At 41.2% G+C, this 16,534-nt stretch overlaps 1 protein-coding gene across 1 annotated transcript in view; it reads left to right on the top strand.

The window, feature by feature from the left end:
- SCAF11 (SR-related CTD associated factor 11) overlaps positions 1-16,142 on the top strand; it is a 35,371-nt gene extending 19,229 nt beyond the window's left edge. The window contains exons 8-15 of the mRNA XM_066634118.1: positions 2,641-2,747; positions 5,240-5,326; positions 6,520-6,623; positions 8,086-10,869; positions 12,079-12,416; positions 12,966-13,184; positions 14,209-14,328; positions 15,418-16,142. Of these exons, the coding sequence (XP_066490215.1) occupies positions 2,641-2,747; positions 5,240-5,326; positions 6,520-6,623; positions 8,086-10,869; positions 12,079-12,416; positions 12,966-13,184; positions 14,209-14,328; positions 15,418-15,546 (3,888 nt within the window). The 3' untranslated portion in view covers positions 15,547-16,142. The remainder of the gene's footprint in view (positions 1-2,640; positions 2,748-5,239; positions 5,327-6,519; positions 6,624-8,085; positions 10,870-12,078; positions 12,417-12,965; positions 13,185-14,208; positions 14,329-15,417) is intronic.
- The last annotated feature ends 392 nt before the right edge of the window (positions 16,143-16,534 follow it).

Here is a 16,534-nt window from a genome sequence, read left to right as displayed (position 1 = left end):
GGGCCCTATTGCCTTCAAGTGGCTGCAGCACACTCTGCTGGATGCCCAGGCCTTACCCTTAAAGGGGCCACTGCTGACACCACATCTACCTCCTCACCAGATCTTCCAGGATTCCAATACATATGTCGGTTATGACATCTGCTTACCTTACATGGATACTAAAGAACTCCCCCCACCTTCCAGAGGCACCCTGCTGGAAGGAAAAAAGGACACAGACTCCAGAGGTGGGAAAGAGAAGAAGCCACATGTGGGGGGGGGGGCAGCCACAGGCCAGCTTCCGCCCTGCCTGCCTGCCCTGCCTCACTCAGGCTACAACCCTCTCCACACTATCCTGGGAGTAAGCCCCATTGACTACAATGGGACTTCTGAGCAGACAAGTTGGTTGGAGCTCTCAGGTTGCAGTCCTCTCCACACTTTCCTGGGAGGAAGCCTCACTGACTACTTGTGAGTAGACCTGCACAGGAGGGGGCTGAGGCTGCAGCCTTCCACACCTTCCTGGGAGTAGCCCAGAGACTACAGCAGGGCTTACTCTTGAACAGACCTGCGCGGGCTCCCACTCACCTGTCCTTGCGCTTGGCCTTGAGCAGGCTCCAAGGCTGTGATCCCAGGCATCCTTTCCTGGGAGTAAGCTTCATCCGCTGTAATGGGGCTTACTACTGAGTAGATACGCATAGGAGCAGGCTCCAAGGCTGCCATCCCAGGCACCCTTTCCAGGGAGTAAGCTTCATCCGCTGTAATGGGGCTTACTACTGAGTAGACACACAGGATGTCTCCTCTGCTGTGGAGGAAAAGCCTCTCCTTGCACTGAGTGGGAACCTGCTCAGGGAAAGGCGGGCTGCAAGGGCTGGCAATGGCTGAGGAGGAGAGCGGCGGCGTCCTGCTGGAGAGTTGGGGAAGGGAAAAACAGGGAGCTTAAGCCTGCAGAGCGGGCAAAATTGAAAAGGGAAACCAATGCAGGGCAGGTGGGGGTGAAGGGAGAGGAGGGCAGTGAGCTGAGGGGGCAGAGGGAAGCAGCCTGCCCTCCCAACACAGGTGCCTCCTGTTACCCCCTTTGCCACTTTCACCGGGAGGAGCCGCAGCAGACAGCTGAAAGAGCCACATGCGGCTCTAGAGCCGCAGGTTGCCGACCCCTGGTTTAGCCCAGAGAACACACCGGCCTACAATGGTAGTATAGACCTGTGCCTACTTCTTGATTGTCCTAGAAGGGACAGTGTGGAGGAACTTGATTATATACTTGGGGTAGTTAAACTTGCCTAATGTAAGAACCACATGTGATAAACTTCAGATGTTTGAGAGTTGCAGCATTTAAAGAGCATTTAAATTCTTAAATATATTTACTCACCATGAACATTAAACTTGCGTTTTAATCCAGTGGACAATAAGCAAAGTTTGAAATTTTCTTATTTACCTTTTATATTTATTGTGATGCAAAAAGGAGTTCAGCCACCATATTTCTAAAAGCTGTACATTAACTGTCAGAGAACCGCATGTGGCTCAGGAGCTGTGGTTTGGCCACCCCGGCCATGTACCTTTCTTGGGGAAATGAAAGTACTATTTGATTATTTTCTCAAACATATTGGACAACTTAAACAGCAAAACATCACTATTTGGAAGAGGCACGGTATTTAATTTGCATTTTAGAGTAATAATGGTCTCCTGGTAGTGGTGATGCTTTTTCTCCTCCATCTGCTTCTGCTGTTTTGAAAATATTGGATGAATATTGAATAAATTGCAATATTTTTAATAATTGAAATCGTCGGGGAAAATAGGCTCTGTAAGCACAAACAGTGGAGGAGAAAATCTAGAAGAAGCAGTGCGGTTCATTTGTTTAAACTTAAAATGAAATTGCAAGATATTATATTACAGATCTGTAACATCAAGATCTCTAAAAAACCCAATCTTGTTCATTGAGTTCAGGGGGGCCTACTCCAAGTTAAGCGTGTGTAAGATTCTATTAAAGAACAAACCATTCGGGGGATATAAGTACCCTGCACTTGAATTTTTTATGTGGTAGCCATACACAAGTATTTGGATTTAAAGAATACTATTGAAAGAATACTGTTTAAAAATTACTAATACTATTAAAAGAATTACAAACTCCTAATGTTAATGTTGTTTATACTCTTAAGTCAGTCTGTTTCCAGTTTTTCCTTAACTCAGTGGTTCTCAAACTCGTGGGTCACAATCCACCAGCTTGTGTAAAGCCACCTCAGTGCCTTTAAGGGGAGGGGGAGAGGGCAAGGTCAGTGATGTGATCCCCAGAATTGCATCACTAATGGGGGTGGAAGGGGGGGTGCTTTTACTTACAGGAGGCTGTAGTACATTTGATATTAATCATTACTTTTCATTTTAAAACTTTAAAAGTTTACATTCATTTTTAATTCCAGTTCAGTTAGAAGATTAACATGTAGCTCTAGAAGATCATGTCACTTGATTATGGCTCATGTTGTATGATTATTAACTTCTCTGTTTTAGTATACTGCAGTGTCTAGGTGGCTGTCATGTGTTATCCCATATGTAGAAAGAAATTGCTCTTTCATTTAATGTGTGCGTTTGGAAAGTTTTTTTCTTTGTATTGTGGATATTAGTTGCAGCAGTGAACCATATAGTATTGTTAAATTGGATCTTTTTTTTTTGTAGCCCAGAAGGCAAACCTGCTCGAACAGATTTTTCAGAAGTAATTTGTGTGACAGATTTTCTTCAAGTAGCAGTTTTGTTGGAGAATCTCCGAGTTACCATAATGACTGGTCAGTATACATTTGTTGTTTCCCCTGTTATATTATGGTCAGTGCTAATATGGCTTCCTTGACTTTATGAAGATATATTGAATTTAGATATATTAATTTTCTCTCACAGACCAGCCACTATAAGAATTACTCCAGTAAAAGTAAAAACAAAGGTCTGGGTTTTCCTAACAGTAGTGTCCAAACTTGCAACTGGATCCTAATATCCGAATAACATCGTTTAGAAGTGCTAATATACCTGTATGAATATGGGGGTTTCTCTTGGTGCAGAGTTCAGGTTATCACATCACTTTTTCAAAAATGCTTTCATAGAATGTAAACAAGTTATTCTGTCTGAGGAGTTTCTGAGTTTTAAGAGAACATTAATTTTTGACTGGAACACTGAAGATGTGGGTGTGTGCCCCAGATCTGCCTGTGTTTGGTAGTTTATCCAGAATTTTAAAATATGCATGGGCAACATTCTCTGTTCTAGTGAAGCATTAATACTTAGTGTGGTCTGTGAATCAAAAATTCCTCAGTTGAAATCTCACTTCTGCCATCTGTGTGGTCTCGAGCAAGCTATTATATCTGTTTGAGCACCTTAGGTTCTGAATAGAGATTAATATATTGGCCTGCCCTGCAGTGCTGTCATAAGGGTTATTGAGAATGCAATGTGTTGTTGTTATATACTTAATAAGAATATTAATATACTGCTTTTCAACATGAGTAGTTTACAAAGTGGTTTGCATAGTAAAATGAGTCATTAAATGGGTTCCCTGACCCAAAGGGCCCACAATCTTAAAAAAAAAATGCAAAAGAGACCCCAGGAGCAGCCACTGCAAAGACGCCATATTGGGGTGAAGAGAGGCAGTTGCTCTCCCACTGCTAAATATACGAGGACACCAGTTTGAAAGGTGCCTCTGCCTGATTATATAGATGCTGATTTAGTCGTGCTGTGATATACTTTATACTCGTGCTGTGATATACTTTATACTCAAAACACATAGACGAACAGGCCTTGCTGAGGGAGAGTCAGCATGGCTTCTGTAAGGGTAAGTCTTGCCTCACGAACCTTATAGAATTCTTTGAAAAGGTCAACAGGCATGTGGATGCGGGAGAACCCGTGGACATTATATATCTGGACTTTCAGAAGGCGTTTGACACGGTCCCTCACCAAAGGCTACTGAAAAAACTCCACAGTCAGGGAATTAGAGGACAGGTCCTCTCGTGGATTGAGAACTGGTTGGAGGCCAGGAAGCAGAGAGTGGGTGTCAATGGGCAATTTTCACAATGGAGAGAGGTGAAAAGCGGTGTGCCCCAAGGATCTGTCCTGGGACCGGTGCTTTTCAACCTCTTCATAAATGACCTGGAGACAGGGTTGAGCAGTGAAGTGGCTAAGTTTGCAGACGACACCAAACTTTTCCGAGTGGTAAAGACCAGAAGTGATTGTGAGGAGCTCCAGAAGGATCTCTCCAGACTGGCAGAATGGGCAGCAAAATGGCAGATGCGCTTCAATGTCAGTAAGTGTAAAGTCATGCACATTGGGGCAAAAAATCAAAGCTTCACATATAGGCTGATGGGTTCTGAGCTGTCTGTGACAGATCAGGAGAGAGATCTTGGGGTGGTGGTGGACAGGTCGATGAAAGTGTCGACCCAATGTGCGGTGGCAGTGAAGAAGGCCAATTCTATGCTTGGGATCATTAGGAAGGGTATTGAGAACAAAACGGCTAATATTATAATGCCGTTGTACAAATCGATGGTAAGGCCACACCTGGAGTATTGTGTCCAGTTCTGGTCGCCGCATCTCAAAAAAGACATAGTGGAAATGGAAAAGGTGCAAAAGAGAGCGACTAAGATGATTACGGGGCTGGGGCACCTTCCTTATGAGGAAAGGCTACGGCGTTTGGGCCTCTTCAGCCTAGAAAAGAGACGCTTGAGGGGGGACATGATTGAGACATACAAAATTATGCAGGGGATGGACAGAGTGGACAGGGAGATGCTCTTTACACTCTCACATAATACCAGAACCAGGGGACATCCACTAAAATTGAGTGTTGGGCGGGTTAGGACAGACAAAAGAAAATATTTCTTTACTCAGCGCGTGGTCGGTCTGTGGAACTCCTTGCCACAGGATGTGGTGCTGGCGTCTAGCCTAGACGCCTTTAAAAGGGGATTGGACAAGTTTCTGGAGGAAAAATCCATTATGGGGTACAAGCCATGATGTGTATGCGCAACCTCCTGATTTTAGGAATGGGTTAAGTCAGAATGCCAGATGTAGGGGAGCGCACCAGGATGAGGTCTCTTGTTATCTGGTGTGCTCCCTGGGGCATTTGGTGGGCCGCTGTGAGATACAGGAAGCTGGACTAGATGGGCCTATGGCCTGATCCAGTGGGGCTGTTCTTATGTTCTTATGTTCTTATATTCTTATTGCACCTTTATCTGTTAATCTTTTCAAAGGAAAATTGTTGTAAAGATGTGCACTTAAGGTTACAATGTTTTTAATAATTATATTCCAGTATAGAGATTGACAAAATTGACCCAATTATTGGACGCAAGAGAAGAGAGCTGGAGCTGTCATGTTCTGTGCTAGCAAGAATGGCAAGGTAAAACAATCAATTAAGGACAAATGAAAAAAATTAAATGAAAGCAGCAAAACTATATTGCCTTGTTACAGTATATAAAAGCATTTATCAAGTATTATAATCACATTTTTCCTGCAATCCTAAAACTGTACTGTCTTTTCTGACTTGACCTCACTTTACATATGATTAGTATATAAAATAAATTCCTTGTACTAAATCTACTTTTAGTACAGAAAAGTGTCTTTCATTAAGTAAGTAAATCGTTGATGCAGGGCTTTGGGTTTTGTTTTGTCCTGACTTTGGAATAATTAAAACTTTAGAACCAGCAAATTATGGAGAACAAAAGCTGGTTGTAATTCTTGTCTTTGTTTTGAGATGACATACATAAAACAAGCACTAGGAATCTTGTGGGATCAGGTAACAGTTACAAGGAGAAAAGATGTTTACAGTCCAAGCTTGGTCACAAACAAGTAGCACTTTATATCTATCTGCTACAGTAAAAAGTTTGCTTTCCTGCTCTGGACTCCAGAACTTTCAGATGTGTTCAAATCCTCTAAACCAGCATGGCAGCGGTTTTCAAACTCTCAGAGTTTGAACCGCAGTAAGTTCTTATGGGGGGGGGGGAGGCAGCGATGTGATCCCCAGGATCACATCTCTAAGGGAGCTGTAGGGACTGGGATGCACTCACCAGTCCCTGCAGCAGCCTGTTGGGGTGCAGGGAGTCCTGCGTGACCCTCTGCAGGGCTCCCCGCAGCTTAAAAAGTGAAAGTAGAGCTATTGTGCTCTGCCTCCGCAGAACCAGGAGTGCAATTGCTGCACTTTCACATTTTAAGCTGCAGGGAGCCCTGCAGACACTCACGCAAGGCTCCCCGCACCCCTGACAGGCTGCTGCAGGGACTGGTGAGTGCATCCCAGTCCCTGCAGCCCCCTTAGCAACGCGAACCTGGGGATCGCATTGCTGCCTCCCCTCTGCCTCCACCCCTTAAGGAGAAAGTGGCCAGGGCTCTCTGGCTGGGGCATCGCAACACCCCAGTATGAAAAGCCCTGCAGTATGGCATTTTGCTATGATGAATTCGAAATCCAAGAGCATCTCTAGTTTGTGCTTTTCATTATTACTTCTCAAATTAATGTCTTCTTGTGTGGCATAACAGGGTGTCTTTTTTCCCCTAGAACTCTTCATTTAATTCTTGTTTTTATATCGGTTGTTCATACAGAATCCCTTCCATATGCCATGAAACACAAACGGACCCCTGTGCTTTAGTTTCCACTACTTTGGGAACTCTCTTTCCAATGAGTACTGCGCCTTTGGAAAACTTTGGTAATTTTTTTTTGTAAGTTTTATTTATAGTTTATATAAAGCAATGTTTACCTGTAAACATTAAAAGTATATTTTGCTACAAATGCAGAATTATTATAGAATAATTTCTGTTTAATTATACTTTTATTCTGTCTTCCTATGGAAAGAGGTAAGTGAAGAATCCACATTGACTTACAGTAATGTGAAATTTTCTAGACCGCAATTAGATACAACATTTTTATCAAAATGGGGTGAGGTGGAACAAGGTAGAATGTTTGGCTTTTGAAGAGGATCCACATTTGTAAGGTTCTGTTGTATTGTCTTCCATCATTTCACATCTTTTTCCAATGTGCAAGGTATTGAATATAATGAGCAGAGTGACCTATGGTTGAATAAGCTCCAAGCTAATGTCATTCTGAGCATCCATATGAGCCATCTTCACTGCACAAACTGATACATAATGCCAAAGGAAGCTGAACCATCTCCTTTTCATTAGTCCTTTCAGTTACCTTGCTTATTGTCATAAAACTGCCTCAAGACTGCTTATAATAAAATACAGTAAATAGAATACTATGGGCTTCTATTTTAGCCTCAGTTTATTGTTGGATCTCTTGGAATGTGCGCACACAAAGGATGGAGGAAAGTCATTTACTTGGAGCATCTATTATTTGAGGTGGTGTGTCCATACTATCAAATACTTAGTATGTTTCTTCCCTAACTCTGCATCTTTTCCTGTTCATGGAGAGTCTGTGAGAGTGTCTTCTCAAGAATAGGAAGACTGTCTTGTGGGACCACTCCATTAGGTTGACAAAGGCAATAGTGAGGCCTGTGCTGTCCTTCCTCTGTGTACCAGAAAGGGATAGTTTTTACATGCACATGACATTGCTTTTAAGCCTCTAATATATGCTTCGGTGAGGAAAATTCCTTTGTAAATGTTATTGGTTACATTACAGTAAAAAACTTTGATATTGACAAGACATTTTAAAGAATTTGTCATTCTCAGCTCTATCAATGAGAACCAGTTGTGGGCTGTGGGTTATACAGATAAAAATTTTTTAATTTCCATCTTAAAATTTCTCCAGAGCTTTTCAGTAAACAATGATGCCTTTGGTGCACTGCAGAACAGCATAAGTAGAAGAGGGGCCTTTGCCACATGCGGTTTGTAGTCTGAATTGAGATTGGGAGGAATGGGGAGATTATAAGGTACAAAGGGGTAAATGTGAGCCAAATGCACTTGCATATATTTGGGCTTTGTTTCATTTGTTGTTAATGGGTTTAATGGCTTAATGGAGGAAGTGGGTTTTCGGTTTAAAGTCTGGGAGACATCTATCATGGTGGTAAGTTTAGATGTGGAGAATACGCAGAGTCTTAAGAGAGCAGGGGACAGAATCTAACATAGAACTGTATGTGGGCATTTTTCAAGTAAAAAAGTCATGTTTGTGTTCTCCTTGTTTCAAATATATTTTCATTTTTTAAATATCAGGGTCTTTTAAAAAAGGACATGTTGTTACATATGTCCAGGAAGGAGAGGAGAAAAAGCAAACTTCTGGAACCGCTGGCACAAGAGGATCAAGAAGGAAGATTTCAGATACTACTCCTAGAAGAAGATCTGCCCGAAATGTTAAAACAGAATCTTCGAGTCAATCTCAGAATTCTCCAAGGTCTAGCAGTTCTGGATGTGAGGCCAGCGGTGATGGTAGTTCATTTGTAAATGCTACTTGTGCGGAATCTGAGAAGGTGCCTACAAAACGGAAGGGTAAACGAGGAGTTAAACAGCAGGAACCAGTTGTTAAAAAAAGACTGAGAAGTTCTGGAAGTTATGAAAAATCTAGCGACATAGTAGAAAAAGGTGAATCTGAAACAGACAAAACTCTGCTGGTGGACCCAGACAATATGCCAGATATTGAAAATAGCAGCTCTGGCTTTAGTCACAAAAATGATTTAGAAACACAATCTACTAATGGCCTGGAAACCTCTGAGAATCTTGTAGAAAGTGAGGAACCTACAAAAGACTTTGATAAAGGGCAAGATACTTTAGACATCCTAGACACTGGTTCCTATCTTCAAGAACCTCCCTTGCTCACCCCAGAGGAAGACACTGAGACATGTGGAATAAAAGATGATACTCAGTTTGAAAATCTGAGCTGTTGTAAAAATGCTGTTGAAGAAACGGACAACCCTGAAAGTGCGTTTAGAGAAGAACTGTGTGATGATACAGTAATACATGCACTTGAGCTTCAGGAACTAAGTAGCACTGGGGATGAATTACCAGGGAAACTGGCAGTAGCAGATAGGCCATTGGATAGACCTGGAATTGAATTGCTGGAAAAAACAGAGGATGTGGCAATGGCAGATGAGATGTTGATGGGTCCTGGAAAAGAACTGTTGGTAGGGATGGGATCTGTCATAGAGAAACCATTGTCTAGCCCCCAAAGTGAATTTTTGGGAGAACTTGAATCTGTGTCTGTGGCAGAAGAATCATTGCCTGATCCTAGAAATGAATTGTTACAGGAACCAGAGGCTGTGACTACAGTAAATGAAATTTTGGAGATGCCTAGGAATGAGATTCCAGAGGTACTATTGGCTGGCCATTCCTCTGAGAATGAACTGTCTCAGCAAACAGAATTGGTGTCAATAGAAAATGAGCCACTAGATAGTCCCAGAAGCCAATTACAGGAGATTCCCATGTCACTGGACATGGAAGAGGCTAAACCTGAAGAAAAAGGAGCAAATAGGAATACAGATGATGAAAAAGGTCCTGATATGTTAATGGATAACAATTTTAACCAATCTTTAGAGCAGACCAGAGACGAATCTAGAACTAATACATCACGCAAGGTACCAGATACAGAAGTGGTTAAATATTTTAGTGAAGACAATAATGAGATAGTAGCTATGGAGTGTGACTCCTTTAGCAGTGACCAGAATGAATCTCGAATAGACCAGCCACTAGTGAGTGGTAAAGTAGAACAAGAGGCAGATTCCTTACGCCAGGATACTGAACATTCTTTGTCCTTTCCAAGTTCTTCTGACAAGAAAGAAGAAATGCAATGCTCTTCAGAGCTCAAAAAAGATAAAAAGACTCGAACTAGAAGATCAAGATTTCATTCTCCATCAACAACTTGGTCCCCATCCAAAAGAGAAGGGAGAAGATCTCAATCTCCATCTCCCAAAAGGGAGATTGTGACTGAAGGCAGGATTTCTCGCTCTCCTAAAAGGGATACTTCAAAAGAAGTGCAGCGATCTCTATCTCATTCTCCAAAAAGAGATCCTCCAAGTGAAGTGAGATCTCCATCCTGCTCTCCAAAGAGGGATCATCTGAAAGAAGGGCAGAGATCTCCATCCTGTTCTCCAAAAAGGGATTCACCTAGAGAAGGGAGGAAGTCTTCTCGGACTCGTGCTAAGGAATCTTCTCCAAGGCGCAAAGGTAGATCTCAAAGCAGGGATAGAGATAGTGATAGAGACTGTCCAAGAAGAGACCATGTCAGAGAGAGAAGTAGGAGAAGATGGTCACAATCACGGTCAAGGTCTAGGTCCAGATCCAGGCCAAGAAGCAAAGGCCCTTCATTCCCTAGAAATGAGAGGGATGGCTATTCGCCTCCTAGATGGAAAGAACGGTGGACAAATGACAGCTGGAGAAGTCCCAAAGGAAATGACAGATATAAAAGAAATGACCAGGAGAAACCAAACGAAAGCATGAAAAGAGAGAGAGAGAGTGCAAACAAAGATGCTGACAAGCAATGTTTTTCTGATCATTATAGAAAAGACTACCCAGACTGGGTAATGGAAAGGATAAATTCTGTTCCAGAAACAAGGAACATAGAGAGAGAGAGAATGAAAAATCAACACTGGGAAGAAAATAGGCACAATAATTCAGGTCCTCCTTGGAACAGAAACTTTGGGTCAGGTTGGAGTTCAAATCGTGGCAGAGGTGGCCGTGGCAGAGGTGGCCGTGGCAGGGGTGGCTTTATGTATGGAGAGCAGAGTGAAAATCGTTGGCAAACCAGGAAGCCCCATTCAGGAAATGCAAATAATTCTGGAAATGAGAGTTCAAGATTTTCTGAGCATCAGCCATATAAACGTAAGACAGAACAAGACTTCTCTTTTGATTCACCTGCTGATAGGTCTGGGTGGACATCTGCATCTAGCTGGGCTGTAAGAAAGACTTTACCAGCAGATGTGCAGAATTACTATTCAAGAAGAGGCAGAAATTCTTCAAGTCCACAGTCTGCATGGACAAGACAAGAAGAAGCAGCACCTGAGCAAGGTATTGGTTTCTTGCATATAGACCTAAAGTACACAGGCCTACCAAAACAACAACAACAAAAAAAAAACAACTTTTTTGTAAGTTGCCAAGGATGTTTGAATGAATTTAGGATACTTTGGCTGAATAAGAAAAATGGCACCAGTTTTGCCTGATAGGCTCTAGTTTTGGGGCTATGGCATAGCCACCTTATATGCTGATTCAAGCAAGTGACACCATGGCTTCCTCTTGAAGAAGATGCTTGAATTGGCGTAAAAGGTGGCTATGCTGTACCCCAAAACTAAAGCCAGTTGGGCAAAACCAGTGCCATTTTTTTATTCAGCACTCCAAATAAACCCAAGAATACATCTAACTTATACGACAACAAAATGAGTGTAGGCCTGTTACTGTCTTTGCAAAGGGAGTGCAATATTTTTCATTAGCTTTAAACGTTTTCTGTCTAAAAATTCTAGAAATTTCTGGCTAATGCTACTTCCTGTGCAACCTCTCCCCCAAAACCTAACTATCATCTTACTCATTTGGGAAAACTGTAAAGAGAGTAGTTTTCTGCTTTTTTCTTTATCATATCACACATGCTTCACATTGCATGCTAACTAAAAACTGAATTCTTGTGTCTCTAAAGCTTCAGTGATCTTATTTAAGCATCTGTTTCATCATGAAACACTATCAATATTTGCACTGTACAGTTGAAAATCTAGTTCCTTAGGCTGAATTGAGCTGACATAATTCCAGTTTACGTAGTTCTGTGGAAAAAACAGTTACTAGAAGTGGAGTATACTGTAATATAGCAATTTTCTGAGAATTGTTTGTAGCCTTCAGAGTGCGTGCTTGCCTTTGAAGATGTTGTTAATGGCTAAAAGATTGAACTGCAAGTCAAGACTTCCCAGGTTCAAATGTCACCTCCGACCTGAACTTACTAGGTAGCCTCAGGCAAGCCACTGCCTCTCAGTCTCAACTCCGTAGTTGCCATATGGGAATAATATTTTCTTTAGAGTTGTTTTAAGGAGTACATCAGATTAATACATGCAAAGCACTTGTTCCACTTAGTAAGTGCTGTATAAATGTTGTGTCATATCTACTAAGAAAACTAAATCATGGTAGCTGAGAAAGCACAATACTGAACTCGGGTTCAAGATTTTACAAACAGATGTTGGGTGTTTTTATAATACCTTATAGAACCACATTTTTAAAATGTCTTTTTCTTTCTGGTAGATCCAAACTTCAAAGACCAAACCAACCAACAAGGTGATAGTTCTCAACTGTCGATGAACATGCTGCAGCCACAGATGAATGTCATGACACCAGTAAATACGCAACCTCAGCCAATGAATATCTTCCCCTATCCTATGGGTGTTCCTGCTCCTATTATGAACATTCAGCACAATCCATTTAGTCTTCCTCCACCGGTGCCCATGCATCTTCATACGGGAGTGCCTCTTGTCCAGGTGGCAGCTCCCGTGTCTCAGGGACCACCTCCTCCCCCACCGCCTCCACCGCCATCCCAGCAGGTTAACTATGTTGCCTCCCAGTTGGATGGAAAGCAGTTGCAGGTATATTCTTCAGTTAAAAAAAAAAGTCATAAAACTTAGCAGTGGGGTTCAGGTTACCTTGTCTTATGCTAATTGTGTATGTTTGCCTGGATTATAATATTAGCAGTTCTTTTTTCTTACATAATTTAATACTCCACAAATAGTCGGAAGCTCACTGGAAAATATGACACTTAATGAATGGACATAATACTCAGTGGAGGCAAATGGAAATTTCTTATCTGGGAATTCCTGTTCTGGGGAGAGGAGGGAGGGGCATTTGTGCTTTTTTTAGAGATGCCCCTCTCACACTAGGAGGCAGGGCTAATCCAAAGCATTGTCTTCTCTTGTTGGCATCCCACCCTCAGACCATCCTGGAAAGCTCTCCCTAAGCCTAATTCATTAGCATTAGATGTAACTACATATATCTTGGTTTCTTTATGTAGTTTGGGTTTTTTTATAGGAAAGAATATAGCCCTTTGAATCCAAATGTTTATTGAATTTGATACTTACTGAAAGTTCTAGACAGCCTTGCATGTAAATAGTAGCATATTGATTTTTTTTTTTTCTCAGACTGCTTCTGGAACTTCCCATGTTGCCAACAACATGAGCACACCCCTTGTGCCTGCTCCATCAGCAGCTCTGGGAAGCATGGAAGCCATTCAGGGACCAAGTTCTGGTAATGCAACCTCGTCAAGTAACGTCAAAACCTCTAATGCTGCTGTAAAATTGGCTGAAAGCAAAGTAAGTGTAACGGTGGAAGCCAGCGCTGATAGCTCGAAGAAAGACCAGGCAAGTTGACAGCCAAGCGCAACATGCATAATTCTGTAGTGCTAAGAATTGACAAAAAGAATCGCACACCTTAAATGTTGGAGAGAGAATAGCAGTGTGCATAGCTTTTCGTATTTGTCATCCTTTATGCTTTCTAAGAAATTGAACCTGAGCTAGTACAGGTTGAGTCTTGTTACTCATGAAGGTTCCTTTCGCAGAACTCACATGGATGGCAAAAATTGAACAAAAGCAAATCCATTTAAAAAACAATGTCCCTTTGCTAGGGAATTTAAAAATAGCCTTGCTGACCTTTAGTAATGCACACAGAGGCAATTGGTTTCTCTCCAGGCACTTAGAAAGGCTTTGCTCTCTTTTCCAGGAGCCCAGCACAGGGAAAGAATGGAGGAGGGGATAATGACTTGCATTCTTTCAGGAAGAATGAAAGAAGGGGGGGAGGGAGGGGTCACTTGCCTGGGACTGAGGCTGTTCTAAGTGCCTGTAGAGAGGATTATTGATGGATTGTCTACCAACTGCCCTCTCCCCCGTTAACGAGGCTATTGTTAAACATCTTTTTTCCTTTGATCTAAAGGACCCTTCTCATCGCATCATTAGGTTATACCTGTATTGAAACAGTCATAAATGTGAAAAACTGAAATGTTTCTAGATCTGTCTTGTGAACAAGCCTGCACTTCACTAGTGCATTCAGCTGTGCATGCTGTTTTCGTTGGTTGTGGCCTAAAACCTTGGAGGCAGGGGAAAAGGCCAAGTTGTGTAAAGCTTCCTGCCTGGTTGCCTGGAGGTAGTTATTGCTTACCACAAGCAAACAGGGGGGTAACACACTTTAGACCACTTACAGTACTTTTACTGAAGTCCATTCTGGTCTGTAGTATTAATAGTCAGTGGAATAGACTGGATTTCAGTAATAATGTTTATCCTAAATGATCATACAAATTGTAATATCTTTGTGTTCCTTATTTTAAATAGCTTTAAAGAAGTTGGGATACGTGCTCCTTTTTCTAAGTAATGTGTGCTTTTTTATTTCTAGAAATTACTAATTCAGGAAAAAGCTGCACAAGAGGTGAAACTGGCTATTAAGCCTTTCTACCAGAATAAAGACATTACTAAAGAAGAATACAAAGAGATTGTGAGAAAAGCAGTTGATAAAGTGAGTCTTTGCATATCGAACAATATTTATTCGAACAGTTTAAAAATCTGGTTTCTGTAATTCTGTAGAATGCAGAGCATAGAAAGCTGGAGGAAAAGTAGTAAACCTTGGAGATGAAGCTATTTAAAGTAGCCTTGCCCTAAACAGAATATATATATCTTGCATCACAGCATGTGTTTGTTTACTCATTTTGTATCCTTTTCTTCCCAAAGAACAGGCTTACAGAGCCATCAAAGTTACTACATTCTAAACCAGGGGTGTCAAACTCATTTCATATGGAGGGCCACATAGCATTCATGGTGCCTGCTGAGGGCCAGAAGTGATGTCATTAGGCAAGAAGTGATGTCATTAAAAAGGTCGTAACCAAAAATAAACACTTAGGAATTCATTAGCTGCAAATAACAAAAGAGAAAATATACAAATCTGGATCATATTTCAAGATAGGGGAGAGCTCAATTTTCAAGTGAACTTCCCTTTCAGCAGTAACAGCATTGTTCAGCAGCTAAGTGCCTGAGGGCCATATAAAAAGCTTTTGCGGGCCGCACCCAGCCCCCAGGCCTTATGTTTGACACCCCTGTTCTAAACTGTAAATCACAATGCAAACTTTAAAACATCCTTAAAAAGTCAAAATGCAAACTGTTAGCGTAAAAAACATCCCTATAAAAACCAGCATTAAAATTGATGTGCAATATTAAATGAACCACATTTTCAGAAGGCAAGACTGAAGAGAAACAACTTTAGATCTTGCTGGAGAGCCTCTTAGAAGGGTTGGGGGGAAGTAATTGATTTGGGCTATTTGTACCTTGAAGTTCTTCACCTTTGTTGGGACTACAGTGGCTTTCCTCCCTACTGTCATGCTGGAGCCTTTATCAGGCTGTTTCTCCTTTTATGTTGCTCTTGCTACTAGGTGACTATTTATGGTAAGGATACAGTTTTCCTAGGAACTGGGCAAAGCATTAATAAAGCTTATTTTTCACTAAATATTTCTTAATTGGAAATCATTTTGTTGTGAGATTGTATGTTAAATGGTATGGTCTCTCTTGATTAAAAACGTTAATGGTGACCTGTTCTCTTAAATTCTTATTTTAGGTTTGTCACAGCAAGAGTGGAGAAGTGAATTCTGCAAAAGTGGCAAATTTGGTAAAAGCTTATGTGGACAAATACAAACATTCTCGGAAGAAAAATCCAGAAGAAGTCATGTCTGTGGAAAGGAAATAAGCATAGACTGAAAAAAAAACCATCAAGATGTCTGTAAAGTGCAATTTTGACATGGACTATAAACTAAAAATAGTGGTTGAAATCTGATTTTGATAAAATTATTTTTCAATATAGTGTATAATGTTTTGTTATAAATAAATATAGATTAATGCTGTAACTTCTTTATCCTTTTGTGAAAGGATATGTAAAGAGAAACTAAAAGGAATAAAGGAGAGTGCCCCTCTAGTAATATACAACTGTGTGAATGCCACAAGTGTACAGCATTTTGGTTCAGACAGTAGTGCATTAGACACAGATGTTTGTCAGAATACCATGATTTTGACACAGGTATGTACATTATATGTAAATCAGACCAGGAAAAAATTCAAGGCAGATTTTTTTTTAACCTCCTGCCACCATGCACCCCCCATTTCAAATTCTGTAATAAAGTGTTTTGCCTCAGTATATTGGCTGAAAATGTGTGTTTAAAGAGCGCACTGTCTGAATAGTACTCTTTAAACAAAAAAAATCCTGCAGAAGTAAATTTCGTTGCTCAGAGTGATGGGCATAGATTTCCTAGTGTAACACCAAATAAAGGCTATGCTGCTTGGTTTTTTTTTTTGTGGCTTTTCAGTTCTTGTTTGAGTTGTTGGATTTAATCTAAATTTAGTTCCCAGATGCATGGTGCAGACAACTACAGTTAGCACAACTTCCATCGTAGTTTGTAAGAATACCTTATGTGTATCCCAATGCATTGGAAAGATATTCTGTGCTTAGTTTTTATAGTGGGGCATTAACTGCCCACCTGCAGCTGTCTGGTATTATTCAATACAGCGCATTCTGGTTTTATCTTCAGCACAACGAGAGAACCTTCTACTCCACATTCAAGGTAAACTGCTTAATAGCCATAGTTATATTATCTCTGGCAAACCTTCTGTTTTGATCTAGTATAAGCAGTTCTCTGTAGTATGTGTATGAAGTAAAAGTGTAGTACAGTGTAACAAGGATT

The sequence above is a fragment of the Tiliqua scincoides genome, chromosome 7 (genome assembly GCF_035046505.1).
Source record: "Tiliqua scincoides isolate rTilSci1 chromosome 7, rTilSci1.hap2, whole genome shotgun sequence".
Classification (NCBI taxonomy): Eukaryota; Metazoa; Chordata; class Lepidosauria; order Squamata; family Scincidae; genus Tiliqua; species Tiliqua scincoides.
The sequence above is the reverse complement of the archived record's forward strand: the minus strand, read 5'-3'. Positions and strand labels throughout refer to the sequence as shown.